The sequence below is a fragment of the Eptesicus fuscus genome, chromosome 20 (genome assembly GCF_027574615.1).
Source record: "Eptesicus fuscus isolate TK198812 chromosome 20, DD_ASM_mEF_20220401, whole genome shotgun sequence".
NCBI lineage: Eukaryota > Metazoa > Chordata > Mammalia > Chiroptera > Vespertilionidae > Eptesicus > Eptesicus fuscus.
This window is the reverse complement of record NC_072492.1, coordinates 37996100-38018343: the sequence shown is the minus strand read 5'-3', so window position 1 is coordinate 38018343 and position 22244 is coordinate 37996100. Positions and strand designations below refer to the sequence as shown.

The window sequence follows — 22244 nt, the reverse complement described above, 5'->3', positions numbered from 1 at the left end:
GTTATACACAGAAAATTCTTTTCTTTGGCCACTTTTTCTAATGACACCAGGGAAACCAGGGCCAAGTTGTGAAGTAGCAATGAACTCTCCTGTTTGGATTTGCATCTACATGAAAACTTAACCTAGTTAGAGAGACATCAGTTATGAAATAGATCATGTTGTACATTTCCTGTTCTACTGCCCCACCCCACACTCCTCTCTGGTGACACTGAGGGTATAAATTGGGGCTGGGCTCAGGGTGTGCATTCACATCAAAGGCCAACATGAAGACAGGCACAGTCTTTGTTCTGGTGGCTTTCATCATCTTGGGGATGGACATGGCCTTTGCTCAGAGACGTCCTCATGGAGGTAAGGGTGCTGAGGGGGTCCTACCTGAGAGCAGAGGAGGCTCAGAGCCCAGCTTCCTACCTGGGATGGTGTGGCACAGAAACAGGCTGCAGAGTGGAGATTTGGCATTGATCAGACCCATTTCTTTAACCTTCAGGAGTGATCACCCTGCGTTTCCCATTCTTCTTTTTTTTAATCCTCACCTGAGGATATACTTATTGATTTGAGAGAGAGAAAGACAGAGAGAGAGAGAGAGAGAGAGAGAGAGAGAGAGAGAGAGAGAGAGAGAAGGTGAGAGAGAATATCCATTGGTTGCCTACCATACGTGCCCCGAGAGGGGATTGAACCTACAAACTTTCAGTATATGGGGCGATGCTCTAACCAACTGAGCCACACCAGCCAAGGCCCCATTCTTCTTATCAGATCAGGTTGGGCCTTATTAAAAGTTGGGGCTCTCTCTAGATGTGCCTTGGATGTAGGGCTCCAACAGGGAGTAGCCCAGGGATGAACATGGGGTATGTGTGAGGTGGGAAGACGGATGTCTGGGATCAGAGATTTCTCTAATATCTTCTAAGGTGGAAAGAAGAGGCTTATGACAGAGAAGATTTCTTGCCTGCGAGACTGGGCAGCCTTTGCAGCAGGGAGAACATTCTCCTAAGGGCCTGACTGTGAAAGTGGGGGCTTCGGTGTGAGGGTGGAGCTGCCGAGGCTGAGGGAGGGGTCCAGGAGTACAAAGGAAGAATGGAAGAGGTGGGAGTACTGCCAGCAGTGAGCCCGTCGACCTCTAACAGCAGTTTTCATACCTGGTTAGTGACTATTCCTGACTCCACAAACACCATTGTATGTTTCAGGGGGAAAGAGACCTGGACTCTGCCCCAAGGTGCCCAAAGATACCGCTGGGATTTGTGCTGAAATGTGCTCAGGAGATGACTCATGTCCCCAGGGAATGAAATGCTGCAGCAATGGATGTGGCCATGTATGCCTACGTGCTATCCATGTGGTGAGTCTAAATCAGTCAAGAACTGACAAGGGTGTTAACTACTCCCCAATGTACTTTCCTGGGCAGATGATGTTCACATGTCCACTGCACACAGAAGTCTGGGTAACTCCAAGAGAAAGAGGCTGGAAGTGAATGGCAGAAGGACACCTGGCTGCATTATCTAAGACCCTCTCCTCGAAGAGAAGCCCTATCCCTGTCTCTGTCCCTGGGGGGCTCTCAGTTGAGACAAGTAACCATGATCCTCACAGGTCATTACTGACATAGGGTTTGTCACCCTCCTTGCCCTTCCCCACCAAGGGGGCTTAACTCTTCCTAGAAAATGGGTGATCCTGGGAGGCAGAGGGAAAAGAAAGACAACCCCAATTATGGAGTATCTCCTGTGTCAGTCAGGCATTGTGCTGAATTTGGGATAAAAAGATAAACACAGCTAGCTCAGGGACAGAACGATGTAAATAATTACAACTCAGGGTGACCACAGCTTTGTACAAATTTCTACTAAGGTCTGTGGAAGCACAGGGAAGAGTTGTTGGTTTTGCCTGGGTGGGTGGATCAGTGGGGGTTGGGAAGGTTGTCAGAGAGTAGAGAACATTTAAGGGAAAGCTTAAAGGAGGCATAAAGTTTGCCACAGTCAGGAAGGGCAGTACAGATGATGGGGAAATGTGGGCCCTGTGCTGGAGATGGGAAAGTAATTGAGATTGTGCTCAGTAGAAAATGCAACATCTCAGTAGAGGATCAGCAAGCCAGAGTCCAGAAAGGAATGAGCTGCCTGCCAAAGAGTTTGGTAGACTGCTGGGGGATTCTGAGCAGAGGAAATGTCATGACCAAATATATATTTTTAAAGGATGATGTTGATGACTATGTTGATGACCCTGTGGAAGAAGAATGGGGGGTGTAATCCAGCCTGGAGACCAGCCCCAGAAGATTTCTCATTGAATGCACGAATCCATTGCTTGGCATAATGTTTTCCACACACCATTCCTGGAAAGTGTCTATCCCTTAACTTTCAGTCCCAGAAGATGAAGATCTAAAGTGATGGAGTGGCCAATTCTAAATAAATCTTTTCTGTGGCATTATTGAGACTGTGTCATTCTTCCCCTTTCGACATTCTTTCTAGTGGACCTTCTGTGGATGAACAGAACGGACTGTGTGCCCTGTAACAAGTCCATGAATACAGGCCCTCAGGATAGATGAGAGGCAAGGTGTGCCAGCTGGTTTCTTTCCTCCTTCCATGTCCATGTCTCTAAACAGGGCAAAGGGCATGACAATATTTTCTCAAGCATTCTGTGAATATGATTTTGGTCAAGAAAAAAATGGCCTTTGAGCACATAGCAGGCCTATGGTAGCAGCCTTTCTTAGGGCAAGACTCAGAAGGAGTAGGAGCAGAAGCACCTGTGGAGATACCCTATTCTAAGGCAATACACTGACATGTAGCAGGACTAGAAGCCTACCACTAGGAGAGGAAACCTGGCCCTTGGGATGTGGGGCTTTGAGAGTCATGGGCTGGGAAGTACCAGCTACTGCCCTGGAGTGACTAGGAGTTAGCATAAGTTGGGACATAGGCTCTGTGGGTGGAGTCTTTGATTCAGAGTTTTCCTGAGTCAGAGGATAAGCCTCGGTCTCCCAAAGAAGCCCTGACAAAAACGATGGTCTGGGCTGACCCTCCAAGCTCCATCTCCCAGCACTCTCTGTGCACTTTTCCACCTTCACTGCCCCACTTAGCCTTCTGCCATGGTCTGCCATGCCTGCTTGTCCTTGCCACCTAGCACATCTTATAACCCCAGTGCCCATGGCCTCACCAGCCTGTGCATTGGAATGAGGGCATATTAGCTTTGATATCTTCCTGGCTGGTCATCCGCATCCCAAATCCCACCGTGCTTCTGTCTCTCTTGGTCATTTATGGGAGTTCATGAGCACACCCATAACATGTTCTCAAACAATTTCACCTACTGTCTGCCATTCTGTATAAGCATTCTCTCTTTTACCTCGTCCACTGCGGCTAGAGAGGGGACCACAAATCCTGAGTGGGGGCGGCTGGTGATAGAGAAAATTAAAGAAAGAGACAGACACAGATACAGATCAGAAAAGCTTGAGCCGGGTGGGACAGCTGGCCCTCTTTGGAGAGACAGTGACCCAGAGTTGGCGCAGTGCATTTATTTTATACAGTATGATACCAGGAAGTTTTACTAAAGTTTAAAATAAAGGAAATTATATGAAATCATGGTTAAAGATCAAGCTGTAATTCTTCATTCTTGTGGCTTCTTTGTAAAGGTCACTTCTGACTGGGCCCGGATAATTGCGTCCGTTCCTGGCACCTGGCTGAACTTAGATAATGAAACCCACCCCTGGTGCCTGATGATGGTGTGGAAAGAGAAAAGACCCAGTCAATGCCCTTCTGCTCAACCCTCCCTGTCCTGGTGTTAAATATGAAGCATAGATAATCCATACGTGTCTTTCTATTGAGACTGTAACACCAGGAGAGCCCTGCCACTGAACATCTTCCCTCTTTGGGAGAGAAGGTCAACATGGTATAAGGCATGGAGCATTTACCTAAAGGTCAGGCTGACAACACACCTTCCCCTGGCAAGGTATGTTTCCAGGGCATAGCTCTGCCAGATGCCACTGCATTCAGATGACAATCAGCTCAGGGGCCTTTCCCAGGTGCTCTCTACAGTTCTGAATTCCAAGGTATGCCCTTCCCCTGCAAAGATACTTGAGAATGGCATCCTACAACATCCACTTAAGTTTCTGCCCTTTAGTTAGTCTATAGTGGTTCTGTAGGCATACAGACTTGTCAGACTCTGTGGTCACCCAGATTTTGGAGCCATATGTTAGGGGAGGATAATTAACATTCACCATGCAAAAAAAAAAACACACACACAAAAAACATTCACCATGCACAGGCCCTTTCAGACGTAGTAGCTCACTTTACACTCACCACAACTCTATAATATCATCTCAGTAGCAGAAGTTTTCATAAATTTTACAGATGAAGAGACAGAGGGTCCAAGTAGCTAAATGACTTGCCCAATGTTACACTTTTTAAAAAATATATATAGTTTTATTCATTTCAGAGAAAGGAGGGGTGAGGGAGAGAGAGAGATAGAAATATCAATGCTGAGAAAGAACCATTGATTGGCTGCCTCCTGCATGCCCCCGCTGGGGACTGAGCCCACAACCTGGGCATGTGCCCCTACTGGAATCCAACCATGACTTCCTGGTTCATAGATTGATGCTCAACCACTGAGCAAAAACAGCCAAGCCCAATGTAACACTCTTACTGAGAAGAGGGGCCAGTCTTCCCCTCCATGTCTGCTTGGCTTTTAGGTAAATGCTCCATGACTTGTACCATGCTGACCTTCTCTCCCAAAGAGGGAAGCTGTTCACTGGCAGGGCTCTCCTGGTCAGGTGTTACAGTCTCAATAGAAAGACACGTATGGATTATCTATGCTTCATATTTAACACCAGGACAGGGAGGGTGGAGCAGAAGGGCATTGACTGGGTCTTTTCTCTTTCCACACCATCATCTACAATGTGCTCTATAAGCTTTAAAGGAAAGTTTGCTCAGAACCCTTTGGGATTCCCCTGCCCACCCATATTTTTAAAAATGAAGAATTATATATTTTTGGTAGGCATTTTTCAATCAGTCAAAGCTCTTTATCACCTCTGGGCTGGCTGCCTCTACTGTGTACAGCCTATGTGGCCTCTTGACCACCCACCATAAAACTAACTGTACCCCTGAACCTACCTAAGGGTACTAGCAATTTATGAGGTCAATAGTTTGCCCTAAGGACCTCCAACTTGTGGCTTTCAGAAGCTGGGACAAATGAAGCATAATTGGAAGGGTTTCTTTCTGCAGCCCCACAATTTGGAACCTGGGCCCCTAGTGAAACATCAAGTACTCCACATTCTAAAGAGGAGCCAAAACCTAGCTGGTTTAGCTCCTGCGAACTGGAGGGTCCTGGGTTTGATTCTGGTCAAAGTCATGTGCCTTGGTTGGGGGCTCAGTCCCCAGTGGGGGCCATGCAGGAGGCAACTGGTCAATGACTCTCTCTTAATTAATGTTTCTACCTCCCTCTCCCTTCCTCTCTGAAATCAACAAAAATATTTTTAAGTAAAATAAAGAGAAGTCAGCTGTCACCCCAGGGCCTTATTAAGAGGCTGCAAACTAGTCCTGCCATTCCTAATTATCCCAGTCATCCTTATCTCCCATTAAGACATTTTATGGGACACGGTGTTCATGGCCAAAAGTTATCCATGCCTTCCACCCATCCCCACTGCTATTGGGGAGGGAAGAGGGCATATATTTCCCCCAAAATGAAGTGTGCTTCAGAAAGTCACTCATCTAGATTAGGAGTGCCTATAAGAAGGGGGGTGGGGGATGAAATCTCACTCCCCAGCTGATTGGTTACTGCAGCCCCACCCCTCCTCCACCCCAATGCTGCCTGATGACAAACATCCTGGAAGAGTTTAACATCAGGAGTTTGGATTTTCAGAAATAAAAGGTAGACAAGATAAGGTGGAAGTCTATGCTAGGAAAATTACACATATCAAATGGGCAAAGATACCACACCTGCTTAGGTACCCAGCAGTGGAGAGAACCAGGCCAAACCAGAAGGAGACTAAGGTCACCTCCTTACCACCTGCAGCTGACTTAGGATCGCCCCAGCCTGCTCTTTCACTGCCTCTCTCTGCCATCAATCTCAGAGGCTCGAGGGCTCAGAACATAGAGAGGAGACAGGGAAGAATGGACTGTACTCTCACTAGCCAGCACCCAGTTCCCAGGCTGTAATTTCCATAAGGATATATTCCTCATTCCTAGCTTGTGGTCGGCCCAGAGAAGACATTTGGTAATTGTGTTTAAAAAATGAATTTGTGGCCGAAACCGGTTTGGCTCAGTGGATAGAGCGTCGGCCTGTGGACTGAAGGGTCGCAGGTTCGGTTCCGGTCAAGGGCATGTACCTTGGTTGCAGGCACATTCCCGGTAGGGGGTGTGCAGGAGGCAGCTGATCGATGTTTCTCTCTCATTGATGTTTCTGGCTCTCTATCCCTCTCCCTTCCTCTCTGTGAAAAATCAATAAAATATATTTTTAAAAAAAAATGAATTTGTGAAGGCAAGTACATAATAAAACTTAGTGTCCACCTTCCACCCCCTTTCTCAGTCACTCATGCCTTTCCTGGTTTAGGAGTTTTATTTGTCAATCAGAGGAGGATGTCCTGTTGGCTCAGAGACTTGCTTAGGTAACAACGTGGTATGGCCCAGGGTGCACAAGGTGTGTTCTGAAGGAATATCAGTCTGGGCAGGGCTTAGGCTCCCACAGTCCTTCGTCCCGCCCTTAACCTTGCATTTCAGCTCAGTGGGCAAAAAGGAATACTTTTCAGCTGTTCGCACTCAGCTCTGCTGCTGCATTTTTACCACAGACTTCCAACAGCACCATGAAGTTGGTGGGCTTCCTCCTCCTTGTGACCATCATCACCCTCAGCCCAGAGGTACAGGAGCTTCAGGCTTCAGTGATACCAGTGAAACTGTTGGGTGAGTCCAGGCTGAACGCAGTCCTGTTTGTTTGTTTTTTTGAATGAGGGGGCCAGAAAGTTGGACATCATGGCCCAGTGTGTGCAGGAGCGGGGTGGGGGAGAAATAAGAGAAGGATGAATATTCTAGTCAAGGAGACATTGCAGGGACCCACTTTGACTGCAGAATCTCTCTTCTTCTGCCTCCACTTTCTAACCCCTCCTTTCCCTGGTCACCCCTCCACCTGGACTCTCCTCCACTCCTCCTCCTCTACCCCCTCATCAGCCATCTTCCACCTCCCCAGCATCTCTCTCTCTCTCTCTACCAGTTTCTTCATCTCTTGCTACAAATAAATTGGATTGTCTGGAGAAAATATGCTCTTCATTATGTTAAACACTAATCGCCTCAATCTCTTCCTTTCACCATTGACATTCTCAAAGAAGTAATCTTAATTCTCCACCCATACTTCATCTCTTAACCCCTTGAAGCCTGACTATAGTCTCCATTGCTGCCCCCATCACTGCTGAAACTTCTCTCCTGGATCCTGTTGACAAATCTCTTTACTCTCTTATGTAGCCAAAGTCTTTAGCCTTTGCAGCATCTGACAATTTTTGCCACTCCACCAACTCGAAAACTGTATTTCTGTCTGCTCCCTAAAGACTATTAGATCCCACTCTTACCCCCTCTCTCTTCTTTGCTCTCCTCCCGCTCCATGCAACTGGTTGCCAATTAGTGTCCGTTTTTTGAAATTGCCTCTTGCATATGTTCCTTCCTTTCCACTCCCCATTGCCACGCTGTATTTCCAGCCCTGATTACCCCATGCTTGAGCTTGTGCCACAGCCTTTCAGCAGCTCTTCCTGCCCCCGCTCTTCCTCCTGAAGTTTAATTGCTTGTTGAATCCTGGTTCACTCTGTGCTGTGACACTGGAATAACCTTCATAAGCAAACAGCAATCACGTTTCCCTCTTGGCTTGCCAAATGAAATCCAAACTCCTCAGGCACTCAAGACCCATTCTCTGTAACTTTGTCCCCTGCCTACTTTTCCTGCTTAACCTCCAGCAGTTTTCTAATGCTTATCCCCCTTCCATTTGCCATTCCTCCTGTATTCCTTGTGTTTCAGAGTGAGGAGGGAGGCAGATGAGGCACCTGGGGCACAACATTTCAGAAGCTACTCATTCTCAGAGTTGTGCAAATGCCTCCTTAAATATTGTGCCCACGGCACCTTGCCTGCCTGTTCCCTTTTCCCTTTGTGGACTTTTGCTAGTTAATTATTTTCTCTTCTCACAACACTCTACTGCCCCTCTCAATTCTGCCTTTAAAAATTCCTCACCTTTTTCTGGTTAATCTAATTGGAAATAAATGTCTTCTCTCTTCGGAGCCCCTTTAGTCCTTTGGATATACGTTTCTCAGGACATTTGTCACAGGTGCTTTGTCTTTAGTGCTTTAAACGTGTCTTATTTTCATTGTTAGACTCTAAGCTGCAGGTAATGACACTATCTTACATCTTTGTATTTCCTGAGTGAGTTACCTCTATGATTTATACATAGTAAGAAATCAGATATAATGAGTGTTCAAACTTCCATGAGCAGGGACAAGAAGTTTTTAATCCTCTCATCATAAATCAACAACAGCTAATAGAAACATAGAAGGATAGTACTGATTTGCTCTGAAATCTGCAAGTACATTGTAGACATCCCACCAGGTCCCCTTCATACACATCTTTAAAGTAGTCCTTGTTTTATTGGGATTGTGTGAATGTATTATTTTTAACTAAAATATATAAGATGTTGCCTGGCCAGTGTTGCTCAGTGGTTAAGCATTGACCTATGAACCAGGAGGTCCCAGTTCAATTCCTGGTCAGTGCACATGCCCGGGATTATGTGCTCAATCCCCACGGGGGTGGGGGTGGGGGGTTGCAGGAGGCAACCAATCGATGATTCTCTCTCATCATTGATGTTTTTATCTCTCTCTCCCTCTACTTTCCTCTCTCTGAAATCAATAACATATTTTTTTAAAACTTAAAAATAAAATATATAAGATATTAATGAATATTATTCTGAAAGTAATCATTTAAATTACATTATGTATTAAATTAAAAGAAAAAAAAAGGTGTAACTGGCTCCTTAAACAAGGGCTGTCCTCTCTAGACCCTGTGCCTAAAGCATAATGGTATTCAGCTGGTCTGTTCTAATGTAGGCTCCTGTGTTGAGCTCTGCAGAGAAGACTGGGACTGTGACGTAGGGGAGCACTGCGTCAGCAATGGGTGTGGCCACATCTGTGCTGCAGACTAAGGACAGGTAAACACATCAGGCCCTTGCTTTCTGCCTTCAAACCTTGTCCAAGCCAGGCAGGCTGTACACTTGGCCCTGATGGGACTTTCCAGAAATGGATGGGACAGAAGCCTGTCTCTCTGTGGTCTCTCCCCCTTCACCAATACTCTCCGGCCCCCAAAGGAGCATCTATCATAGAATAGCGGTTTCCAATTTGAAGTAATTTCATTACCCAGTATATCCTGGAAAGAAATCTGACTATTTGATCAAAAAAGAGATAAAAATCACCCAGAATCCCAAAAATGGCACCTGCTTAACACTTTGGTGACTACTTTGAACACATACAATTATATAATGTTTATGTAAAAATAAGATAATCTTTTGATTTCTTGATTATTTCACTTAGAAATAGCTCATGAACAACTCTTCATGTCCACACCAATGCTATTCTATACCATCAACTTTAATAGCCTTATAGAAGTCCATCATACATGCTCATATATTTAGCAACCTCCATTAATACAAATTTATATATTTCTTATTTTTATATTACTAATATGGCTGTAATGAATAGTAAATTAGTGTGCATGCCCTTATTCATTTTTGTTGAGATAAATTCTAAGTATAATTAATGACCAAAGAATATGTTCATTTTAAGCTTTTAATGCGCAGTTCCATATTAACCTATGAAAACCCACTTCCTCTGAAAATATTTCAGGGTCCTCATGGGATAGTGTTTTTCATTTTTTTAGTTGCAGTAGCCATTAAATGAAAGCAAATCATAATTAAAAGCTACTGTGATTCAGTTTTGATTACAAATTAAGTTGAATTGGTCCTTTGGGACAGAGCTGTATAAGCTGGAACTTCTTTCTCTGCCCTCCCTTCCTAGTCTTCCCTGCTAGCAGAAGTGGCAAACCTCAGCTTTGCTCTTTCTTATTTTACCCCCTTCTTCTTCCTTTTTAAAAAAATTTCCCCTTCCTCCCTTTCACCATTTCCCCCTTGGAAAATTTTTTTAAATTATTTAAGTTGTATTAAATACAACAGAATCAACATATAATTTAAAAATAACCCACTTGGGTTCATAATCTATTATTTGTCCAATCCACCTACAATCCTGGGGATGTTTTTATGCCTTGCTGGCTCCCAATTGTATAAGTGTATTTGGGTCCCCAAAACAGCAGATCTAACACATAATTTTTTGTCCATTTCTCAGATGAAGACTTATCTTAAGGGTCATCCTTCTCTGATAATTGACCACCTCTCCCTAGAGTTCCTATCTTCAAAACATGTGGCTGTTTGGAGGTCCTTGCCCAGGAAGACAGATGAAAATGGAGGCCTGTGGATGAAGATTACAAGGGATGTGGTGGAGAAGGAAAAGAAATCTGTTCCTCTTAATAAATCAGCATTGTAAAAATGTACCCACACTACCGGACTTATTTGGGCAGGGGTGATGAAGAGAAGGAGGAGGTGGGGGCTGGATAACACTTGTTATACAACAAGGACTGTATCATATTCTCCACAAGCACCGTCCAATTTATCCTTACAACAGCCTTGTGACTATGCTTATTATCATTACCATCTATAATAATCCTATCTAATAATAGAGTAGTATGCAAATTAACCGTACCTCCGCGACAAAAATGGCGGCCCCCATAGCCACAAGATGGCGGTGACCAGTACGCTCATCCCCGCCGGAGTTCCCCAGTTCCAGGGAGGACTGCTGCTGAGAGCCGGGCAGCTCGGGGTGTCCGGCTGGGAGGCGTCTGCGCCCCCCACACCGCCAACCCCTCTGGGAGGCCGCCTGGGGTGTCCGGATGGGAGGCGTCCGCACCCCACGCCGCCATCGCGCCTGCAGGCCGCCCGGGTGTCCGGATGGGAGGCGTCCGCACCCCACGCCGCCATCGCGCCCGCAGGCCGCCCGGGTGTCCGGATGGGAGGCGTCTGCGCCCCCACGCCGCCAACCCCTCTGGGAGGCCGCCCGGGGTGTCCGGATGGGAGGCGTCCACGCCCCCACGCCGCCATCGCCGCCCGGAGGCCGCCCGGGGTGTCCGGCTGGGAGGCGTCCGCGCCCCCACGCCGCCAACCCCTCCGGGAGGCCGCCCGGGGTGTCCGGATGGGAGGCGTCCGCGCCCCCACGCCGCCAACCCCTCCGGGAGGCCGCCCGGGGTGTCCGGATGGGAGGCGTCCGTGCCCCCACGCCGCCAACCCCTCCGGGAGGCCCCCCGGGGTGTCCGGATGGGAGGCGTCCGCGCCCCCAAGCCGCCAACCCCTCTGGGAGGCCGCCCGGGGTGTCCGGATGGGAGGCGTCCGCGCCCCACTCCGCCATCGCCGCCCGGAGGCCGCCCGGGGTGTCCGGATGGGAGGCGTCTGCGCCCCCACACCGCCAACCCCTCCGGGAGGCCGCCCGGGTGTCCGGATGGGAGGCGTCCGCGCCCCCACGCCGCCATCGCCGCCCGGAGGCCGCCCGGGGTGTCCTGATAGGAGGCGCCCAGGACCCCACACTGCCATCCCCTCCTGGAGGCAGCCCGGGGTGTCTGGCTGGGAGGCGTCCTGACCCCACACCGCCAACGCCTCCCAGAGGCAGCACGGGGTGTCTGGATAGGAGGTGCCCAGGACCCCACGCTGCCATCCCCTCCCAGAGGCAGCCCGGGGTGTCTGGATAGGAGGCGCCCAGGACCCCACACTGCCATCCCCTCCTGGAGGCAGCCCGGGGTGTCTGGCTGGGAGGCGTCCGCGACCCCACACCACCAACGCCTCCCAGAGGCAGCCTGGGGTGTCTGGATAGGAGGCGCCCAGGACCCCACACTGCCATCCCCTCCCAGAGGCAGCACGGGGTGTCTGGATAGGAGGCGCCCAGGACCCCACACTGCCATCCCCTCCCAGAGGCAGCCCAGGACCCCCACACTGCCATCCCCTCCCAGAGGCACCCCTCAACCCCACCCCGCCAACCCCTCCCAGAGGCAGCTCTAGGTATCTGGCTGGGAGGCACCCGCGCCCCCCAGGGAGCGAGTCAAGTACTGATGATTCTTCCAAAGGAAAAGTTTAGAGAAAGAGAGGATAGAAAAGGAATAGAAGGAGAAAAGTAAGAAAGGACAAAAGATGAAACATCAAGAAAAAGAAAGAGAAGAAAAAAAGGAAGAAACAACCACAGGATATCACCTTTCCAAGTCTCATGAAATTCCTGTTTAAGGAGTTTATTTTATGATTCTTTTAGTTTGGGTTTACATTTTTACTGTTTTGTCAAGACCACAGCAGGTACACTGTCCAATATGTTTTTTTAAATAAATTTTATTGATTTTTTACAGAGAGGAAGGGAAAAGGATAGAGACTAGAAACATCTATGAGAGAGAAACATCGATCAGCTGCCTCCTGCAGTATGTGCCCCCAACCAAGGTACATGCCCTTGACCAGAATCGAACCCGGGACGCTGAGTCTGCAGGCCGACACTCCATCCACTGAGCCAAACCAGTTAGAGCAGTCCATTATGTTAAAGAAAAAACCCTATCTAATAAAGAGAGAATATGCAGGGGAGGGCATTTGGGGGTGACCGGGCTGTCAGGGGAGAACAGTTGGAGATGATCTGGCTGGCAGGGGAGCAGTTAGGCGTCGATCAGGCTGGCAGGGGAGTGGTTAGGGCAGTGATGGCGAACCTATGACATGCGTGTCAGCACTGACACACGTAGCCATTTCTGATGACATGCGGCAGCATGTCGAGGATGAAACATTTGCTGCTCCTGAGGATGAAACATTTGCGACTAGAGTCTTGGAGTTAGTTTTTTCCTCAAAGTGACACACTACCCGAGTTATGCTCAGTTTTTTGGTGAAGTTTGACACACTAAGCTCTAAAGGTTGCCCATCACTGGGTTAGGGGGTGATCAGGCTGGCAGGCAGAAGTGGTTAGGGGCAATCAGGCAGGCAGGCGAGCAGTTGGGAGCCAGCAGTCCCGGATTGTGAAAGGGATGTCTGACTGCCTCTTTAGGCCCGATCCCTGTCAGGCCTAAAGAGGCAGTCAGACATCCCCCGAGGGGTCCCAGATTGGAGACTGTGCAGGTTGGGCTGAGGGACACCCTCCCCCAGTGCACGAATTTCGTGCACCGGGCCTCTAGTAAAAGCATAATATGCTAATTAGACCAGACGTCCTTCCAGATGACCTTCCCGATGAAGCCTGGGCTTCGACGGAAGCCCAGATGAGCCACGCCAAACCTAAATCCTTTTCACAGTCTCTTTTATGCCACTTCCACTGTGATGATAAACAGGCCTCCCATCCTTCTAGCCCAGTACGTTGGGCATCTCTTATGCACTGCTTCAAACACTCTACCCCTTACATTCCTATTGTAATCATTGCTACAATAATCAGTTTATCTCAGTCATCTATCAGCTTAGCATGAAATAACTGTCAAGCCTTGCCTTGAACTTGTACTCTAGTACACCACACCTCTAACTTTTGCCTCGGGGACTTCTTTGACTATACAATAAGAGATTCCTGCAGGAACCATCACATACTGATGATTGCTCAACTCAGACACACTGGAGAATTCATGCTTGACGGGGCAACATTTGGCAATAGAAGTCAAAGACTTACAGATATGTGGTTACCCCTTCCATTCCTGGGGTGGTGGGGTGGGAGGCGGATTCTGAGCGCATTCTGAAAGGCTTCTCAGAAAGTCCTGAGGATTGGGGAATCACTCACCCCATGCAATGGCCAACTCAATAACATATATTTGTATTGATTCTTCTTTCTTCCATGTTTCATTCCTGAATAATTCACTCACATACTAACCTTAACTGAGGCTCTGCTTTATGAGAACTCAAACTAAAACATCAGTGACTAGATGTCAATTCCTGATCTTCTCTGAGCAAATGCTTAAATATCACAAATACCTACATATACATACATCACATACATATGTGCACATCCCAAAATAATAATAGCAAGCATAATGAAATCTAAATTCAAACAAAAAATAAATATTTCTCCCCAAAGAAGCCCAGAGTCTTCAGAGAATTAGCTCTTCCAGAACATACTCCCAATTTTCATTGCTAAACAGAAGTGCTTTATTCTCAGGATAAAACATGTACATTCAGGTGACTTCAAGGTTCCCCCCAAGAGCCATGGGTGAGAATTTGCTTTCTATTTGCATAACTCAAAGGTTTTTCCCAGTCTACCCAAATGTAAATTCCAAGGCTTCACCTCCTGGGGGGACTGAAAACTGCTCACAGCTTTAAAAATGGCTCTTTTCTTTTCCAGCATTTTCCTTTTAAGGTTTCAGGAAACCTTGGGGGTGTCCAATCTCAACCAGGTCACCCTTAGGCGGGTTATATTTTACACGGTTCCGTTTGAACTCCTGGATTCCTTGTATGGTGAGATGTCTCAAAATTCACAGGATGGGTTCCCAACCAGCCGCAAGGAATACTGGGGAATGTAACCTTATTCGGGGTGGTTTTGTGCCTGGGAAAAAGTCAGGGGCTGTGATCAGATGTAAGCAGAGGAATGTAGTAGAACTAGCGGTTCCTGCCACTGCCATCCACAACGGCCCCTCCCTCTCCAACTCTACCCCGAATCTGAAACTCGGGTCCTCAACAGGAATGTCATTCCTGCTCAGAAACAAATTTTCTGGGAGAACAAATACAGTCTCCACCTTTCAGTCAGGGCTCAGGGAGAGGCGAGCGGTGAAAAGTCTCCGAGCTACATGTGACAGGTATGTATTGGCAGAGCACGTCTCTGGACCTGTTCCCCCAAGTCTTGGAACCCTAAGGCTTTGGGTTCGGCTCTAACGAAGGTGTTTCCGGAAGTGGAGCGCGGAGCCCGGGATGCCCCGGAAGTATTTCCCCACGTTCTACGTAGGAAACATGGCGACCGTGCAAGTGGCCTGCTCCCCTCTGGGCGGGCCGCCGCGAGAGGCGCCGCGGGAGCTGCCCCGGGAGCAGGGCGCTGGGTTCCGCCGCCTGTCGGCCAGGCTGCGCGCCCTGCGCCCGGATGACAGCAGCGCCTCCCGCACCGAGATCCACCTGCTCCTGGACCAGCTCATCTCCGAGAACTACAGCGCGGGCGGCGGCGTGGCCCCGGAGGTAGGCGGGGTGCCGGCGGAGAGGACTCCGGGAGGCCGCCGGCCCCGGCCCCACCCCTCGGGGGCCCCAGCCCGTCGCTCCCGGCTGCCTGTCCGGGCTTTCCTTTGCCCCCCACCCCCTCCCTCTTCGCATTCCTTAATTCCAGGCTGGTTTGCCCCTTCCGAGCGTGGCTCGTTGCCTTTCCTCTGCCTGGAAGACCCGGCAGTGCTGGCCACACTCGCATCTTTCAAAGCCCGCCTGGATGGCTTCTGCTCTGAGACCCACGCAGGTGTCATCTCTGGTTCCACCTTCCCGGCCACCCCCCCTCCCCTTCCCGCTCCACTCCCTGCATCCAGAACACTTTGTCTGTAACATTCACTGCTGCTCTTTACTGAGTGCATGGCGCAGGGGCCACGTACGGTGCTTTTCCGTGGACGGCTCCAGGAACTTGAGAGCGTGGGTTTTATTAAGTCTGTTTTACTGATAAAAACACTGAGGCTCATAAAGATCCAGTGTCCTATTGCTGGCAAAGGTAGAGCTAGACTTGGAACCCAAGTCTGTCACCAAGTCCCTGCCTCTTTCTGCTCCTTCATGCCAGCTCTGCCTCTCTCGGCCACCCCTTGAGAAGTAAGTACTCTGAGTATTATTCACACACATCAGGCCTTGGGTACTGTTGACTGAATTCCCTGAACACCTGACCCAGTCACACTGGTGCTCACAGGCACCTCAGACTTGACAGTTCCTCACAGTGAGTCCACGTACCATGCCCCACACACTAACACAGGCACGGTCTGCCAAGTTACACAGGTACAGACCGGTTCTTCCCCTTTCCGTCCTTCCAGAGCCTATCCAACCTGGGTTCTTTACAGTCTGTCTCCTAATATTTCTCTGTCCATCCCCTCCTCTCTATACCAAATGCCAATGCCGTCGGCCCTCGGGCCAGGGGACTCTTTCTTGGACTATGCCACTTGCCTCCTCTAACTTACCGCCTGCCTCCAGTCCAGCCCTTCTACAGCCCATTCTTTGCTTTGCTGACAGAGTGATCTTTTCTTTAGTGGAAGAAAATCTGACTGGAGAAGTAAAACTTTTGATTTGGGAAGATCTTCAATATATATTAGTAAATGCTCAAAGCAAATTACAGAACCGTTCTTACCGTGTGAGACCCATATAGGGTGGGGAGATTTAAAAGTGCATGTACATTTTATAGAAACAAAGAGTTCACAACAAAATAAGAGTTTGTGTTACTAGGGAGCAGAGTGGAATTAAGGGAGTAGATGGGGACTTTCGTTTTATTTGTATGATTTGATATTTTTGTACCAAAAATATGTGCCTTTCCAGTTTCCTGTTCTGTAACTCCTCTTCCTGTGCCCTGTGTGCAGTCTTTTACAACTTACTGTTCCTCAAGCACCTATTGGTATTTCACTCCAACTGGTATTTCCAAGTCTTTGCACTCCATTCCCTTTGCTTCCAATGTCTCTCAAGCCTTGTCTGTCTACAGATTTTTACTCATCCTTCAAATCATTCCACATTCTGCTTAAAACTCACTTCCACAAGACCTCCCTAATTACCATTATCCCAGAGTTTGTACTTAATTCTTTCAGCGCTTAGGTCACTTTAAGTATTTGTATTTCATCTCCCTCATTAGATTGTGAACTTTATAGGGCTCAGAAATATGTTTGTTTATGTTTGGAGCACAAAGACCTGGCACAGGGTAGGTGCTCAGAGCCTTTTTATTCAATAAACACCAATGAATGAAATGGTGCAATTTTTGTTTTTGTAGAATTCCCTAATTTTACATTAAATTCATGCAAGCGTCATTTCTGATTTTCCCAGTGGCAATGAAAATCTGGTTTGCTGCTCAACTGGCATGGCTCAGAGGTTGAGCATCAACCTATGAACCAGAAGGTCACAGTCTGATTCCTGGTCAGGGCACATGCCCAGATTGTAAGCTCGATCCCCATTGGGGGGTGTGCAGGAGGCAGCCCAATGATTCTCTCTCATCATTGATGTTTCTCTCTCTCTCTCTCTCTCTCTCTCTTTCTCTCTGTCTTTCTTTCTCTCTGTCTTTCTCTCTCTCTGAAATATATAAAAATACTTTTAAAAAGGAAAGTCTGGTTTGCTACTTCTTGGTATTTTTTACTTCAGTGTGTGCTTTTATATTATGGAAGCCTTTCTTTGGTTATTAATTATACTGCCTCTACTTATGTAGAGACGGAATCTTTAACCTGACAGAAACCATATTAATTATTTCCAGCACATCCTATTTTTGTGCTGTCATTTCCTACTTTCTGCCTCAATTTTGAGGGTAAACCATTCACTTTCATTTTGTCTTTTGCAGAGGGGGCTCTTCACTTGGCTCTATGACCTTTCATTGTCTTTTTTTGTTTTGTTTTTGGTAGGATGTCAGCACTCTTCTTGTCCAAGCTTGCCGACTGGTGCCTCTTAATCAGAATCATCTTGTCAGCAAAGTGTCTCAGCTTACCCACCATTTACTGAACACGTTACAGGTAATCACTCGTGAAACTTTAGAATTCAGATTGTGCTCTTTGAGAATAAGTAAGTACCTTTGAAACACTACATCTGTGGTAGGTATGATAGGCTGGTCTTTTGAGAAGCTAAAGAGAAAGGAAATGCCTGCTAAGAATGATATTAAAACAAATATAACTAATTTTTTTTTTAAATTCTGTACAATTCTAGAAGTTTCTCCAGATAGCCTGTATAATTCTAGAAGTTCCTAAAGAAACCAATTTCATTCAGGCCCCCAGGTCTTAAATTTTTTCAAGAAGGTGTATTTGACCAACATATATCTAAGAATAAATTGGAATAATCCCCTACACCTTTCCTATCAATATTTTTTTTCCTCTTTCCAAAAACTGCCATTTTTTGTGGTCTACTTTTAGTATTTTTTAAACATGAGAAGTAGCTTAGAGGTAAGAGGATGCTAGATAAAAACACCCTTTTTAATATCAAGATATATACTATAGCTCCCTTCTCTCTAGAACCGTTTCCAACTTGCTAAACAAATTTATTATTTTTTTATGAGTGGTTAAAATATTAAAGCTATTACTATAAGATACTGCATGAGTATATGAATGTAGTTCACACAAAACTTATTAATTTAGGGTGCTGTTGGCTTCAAGAAACAGAAAAGCCAGCCCAGGGTAGCTAAACAATTTTTTTTTAATTATGCCCCAAGGGAGGCAGCTCTAAGGGTACTTAAAATAAGAGGGTTACTGGTATCTTTCAATTTTGTCACCTGCAGTATATGGGTTATCCTTAGCCAGCATCTCTCACAGTCATAGGAAGACTGGTGACTGCTTCAATTTCAGGCATCAATGCAAAATAAAGAACACCCAGCAGAAGCAAAAGAAGTGTTTATTTTATGTCTTTTTTTTTTTTTTTTTTTTTTTAAGAATGAGGAAATTTGGCCCACAGGTTCTCCAGTAGACCTCCCTTGATATTTGGCTGGGGAGACGTAGGTCATATGAAAACCTCTCTGCAGCAGTTTGATCAGGGAATGGTATGACCGTAAGTGGCTTAAATCGGGAGTTTCAACCTTAACTGCCCATTAGAATCACCTGGAGCCTTAAGCTCCCTAGATCAGCGGTCGCCAACCTTCCCGACCTCACGGACCACCAGTGGTCCACGGACCACCGGTTGGCGATTGCTGCCATAGATGATTGATTACAATGTGAAGTTGAAACCTAACATCACGGTTTCTCAACCTCAACACTATTGCTTTTGGATTGGGTAATTCTGTCCTGTGCATTATAGGATGTTTAGCAGAATCCTTGGCCTCTACCCACTAGATGCGTGTAGCATCCCTCCAGTTACGACAAATCATAAATGTATACAAACATTGCCAAATGTTCCCTGGTGGACAAAATTGACCCTGGTAGAGAACCACTGTCTTAGGATTTACCCTCAGGTCTCATGTAGAAGAGGTGGGCACCCAAACAAAATCTAAAAAAGAGGAAGTAAATGGTGGTAAGTTACCAACAGTGTCTGCTGCATGTGACTTCATAAATGGAGTAAGGCTGTTTTCAAGTTTAGAATTTTTCAGACTGATGTGATAGCTTCTGAACGTTTACTGTTCTTAGGTATATCATCTTTGTCACACTGGCAAAATAAACAAGACTCTGAGGCAAAGAGAAGGCCCAGTCTTGATCAGACTTTTAAGGCCTATAGAGCTGATCTTTTTGACACAAAAAAGATGGACACACCACACTCTCCTTTTACAGAGCTTAACTCAGATGAGTATATGTGTCTGAAAATGATTAAAAATTTTTTTGAAGTAAATCATACATATTTTTTTCTCTATCTGTAGGTGATAGTTGATGAGCGAAACCTGGATTTTCTGTTGGCGTATACAATTTCTGCAATTCAACAGTGCAGTTCCTGGACACATGTGAAAATTCTTCAAGCCCTGGCAGCTCTGGTTTACGGCAATGGCTCAAGATGTCAGAAGGTAATTTAAACTGTGTTCTGTTTGTTTTTTTATTTTTGTTTTTTGAAGGGTTATGAGCACAGGTTTTGAACCAACAGGACTTTTTTTGGTTTCTGTCCTGCCATTAATTAGATGTGTCTTAGCAACCCTTACTCGACCACTCTGAGGCTCATTTCCTCTTGTGTAAAATAGTTCCTTGGGGATGAAGTGAGACAATGTTTGTAAAGTGCTTGGCACTTGGTAACTGTTAACCATTTTTATTTATTATCATTATGCAGCCAAGACTAAATACTTTGGCAACTACCTAGGCTGGGAGTGATGATCCTTACTGATGTCTTTGGGCATATCTTTGTGTCCCCATCTAAAAGATATCTAGCCCTAGCTGGTTTGGCTCGGTGAATAGAGTGTCGGCCTGTGGACTGAAAGGTCCCGGGTTCGATTCTGGTCAAGGGCACATGCCAGGGTTTCGTGCTTGGTCCCCAGGGGGGTGTACAGGAGGCAGCCGATCAATGATTCTCTCTCATCATTGATGTTTCTATATCTCTCTCCCTCTTTCTTCTTCTCTGAAATCAATAAAAATATTTTTAAATAAATAAAAGATTTAGCTAGCAGCTAGTCTCTTGGTATTTACCTGCCCTTTAATTTAAAAAATGTAATCTGTCTAAAGAGTAATATTTTTCAGAAGCTGTTCTTTGACCAACACCAGCTGTCATTTTGTTTCAGTATCTCCCAGACTTATTAGGCAAGAGTGGACTCTTGATGAAGTTGAGTGACTTGGCTCAGTCTGACCCTGAAGTTAGGAGAGCTGCAGTGCATTGTATGGCAAACTTATGTCTCAGGTACGTGGGTCCCATCAGACTCCCAGTTGTAATAATATAGGGCTTCTCGTGGGCTCCTTGTAGGTGGTTCAATCTGTCTGAAGCCAGAGCCAACTTAGAAAATCAACCTACTTTGCATTTTCCATGCTCTTTGCTAATAATGTATTGCTTGTTTTTAATTTTCATATTGTTTGTAAAGAAATGAAAGAAAATAGACTAGGACCTTATTCATAAAATATAGTAAAAGTGACATATGTGCAGTATGTCAAGTTTTTGTTTTCTACTGGTATAAATTCTAATCTTTCTCAGTGTTTTAGAAGGATCTATTCAGATGAATTTAAGCTTTGGTGAGATTTGTCTGTCAAGGACAATTTCTTCTAAGAAAATGGGACCAATCCCAGCTGCCCAGTTCTAGACTTATGCAGTAGAAAGTGAGCAGCACAAACTTGGACTGTCTAGGAGATTTTGTCTCTGCATTGCAGTGTTGTCCAGGGACTAGGAAGGCATGCTCAGCTGTGTGATTCTGACTTGACAGGATCTGTCGGCATGATTTCCCTTGCAGAATTAAATAAGATTTCTCTCTCCATACTTCTTCCACTACAAACTTCTGTAAATTTTTCCTATGGAAACCATTCTTCCTTCTTCCAATTCATTTCAGTCTTGGGCTTGTACCCAAGTGCACAGCCTTCCATAATACAGTTTCATTAGAGAGTACATTCCAACTCCGTCGTTCTATTATTGCTACTTTTAATTCTTATTCTTTTGCAAGACCCATTTTGAAGGAGACTGACTTGCTTTCTGTGTGTGTGTTTTAGTGTGCCAGGACAGCCATACTTGGAGGAGCCCTACCAGAATATCTGCTTCCAAGCTTTCTTGACCATTTTACAGTCTCCAAAATCATCTGATATGGATGATATCACATTTTGCATGGTAGGTGGGACTGTCACTAACCTTGTGACTGTAACAGATGAGACTAGAAGCAGCAATGGAACCAAAGCTGTTACCAGAGATTTTAATTTGGTTGCTACTAATATATTAGTTTTGTCTGGAGATCTAGGCATAAGTGGAATGTTGATAACCTAAAAAGACTGAAATCGTATCTTTCAAGTTTAAATTACTTGAAACTGTTTTTGTTTGTTTTGTTTTGCAATTCTAGGTTTTTAAATTCTATTTTTCCCCCTCCTGACTATAAAAGCAATATAGTTTCAGACTAGTGACTTTTTATTTGTTTTTATTTACTTATTTTTAATTTAATTCTCACCTGAGGTTATGTTTATTGATTTTTTTTTATAGAGGGGCAAAACGGGGGTGGGGGGGAGACTTAGCTTTTTATATAATCATTGTCATAATTGATGGAAATTGAAGTTTTTTCAATGTTTCCACTATTTCAAAAAGACTACAGTTTACATCCTCTCCGTGTGAGGAGCATTTCTTAAGGATAGAATTCTGGAAATGAGACTACTGAGTCAAAAAATCAGTCTTGCCGAAACCGGTTTGGCTCAGTGGATAGAGCATCAGCCTGCGGACTGAAAGGTCCCAGGTTCGATTCCGGTCAAGGGCATGTACCTTGGTTGTGGGCACATCCCTAGTGGGGGATGTGCAGGAGGCAGCTGATCGATGTTTCTCTCTCAACGATGTTTCTAGCTCTCTATCCCTCTTCCTTCCTCTCTGTAAAAAATCAATAAAATATATTTTTTTAAAAAATCAGTCTTGATCAGAATTGCTCTCCAGAAACCTACTTTCACATTCATTTCTTTGCCTTTGGGAGCTGCTGAGGTTGTTGTATTATAGATTCCCTGCTTCTTATCTCTGCTGCCACTTTTTCA

At 46.0% G+C, this 22244-nt stretch overlaps 1 protein-coding gene and 2 long non-coding RNA genes across 4 annotated transcripts in view; all 3 read left to right on the top strand.

Annotated features, from left to right (window-relative positions):
• Positions 1-227: 227 nt before the first annotated feature.
• LOC114234363 (uncharacterized) lies at positions 228-2400 on the top strand. Its single transcript, XR_008554775.1, has 3 exons — positions 228-348; positions 1179-1327; positions 2169-2400. It is a non-coding gene; the product is annotated as an uncharacterized LOC114234363 (long non-coding RNA).
• A 4215-nt stretch (positions 2401-6615) lies between these two features.
• On the top strand, positions 6616-10523 carry LOC114234364 (uncharacterized). Its single transcript, XR_003620538.2, has 3 exons — positions 6616-6857; positions 9032-9132; positions 10319-10523. It is a non-coding gene; the product is annotated as an uncharacterized LOC114234364 (long non-coding RNA).
• A 4393-nt stretch (positions 10524-14916) lies between these two features.
• The window catches only part of HEATR6 (HEAT repeat containing 6), a 28563-nt gene continuing 21235 nt past the window's right edge, over positions 14917-22244 (top strand). For both annotated transcript variants that reach the window (XM_054709190.1, XM_008149237.3), the window contains exons 1-5: positions 14917-15174; positions 17553-17660; positions 19481-19621; positions 20324-20439; positions 21234-21348. In XM_054709190.1, the coding sequence (XP_054565165.1) occupies positions 14917-15174; positions 17553-17660; positions 19481-19621; positions 20324-20439; positions 21234-21348 (738 nt within the window). The remainder of the gene's footprint in view (positions 15175-17552; positions 17661-19480; positions 19622-20323; positions 20440-21233; positions 21349-22244) is intronic.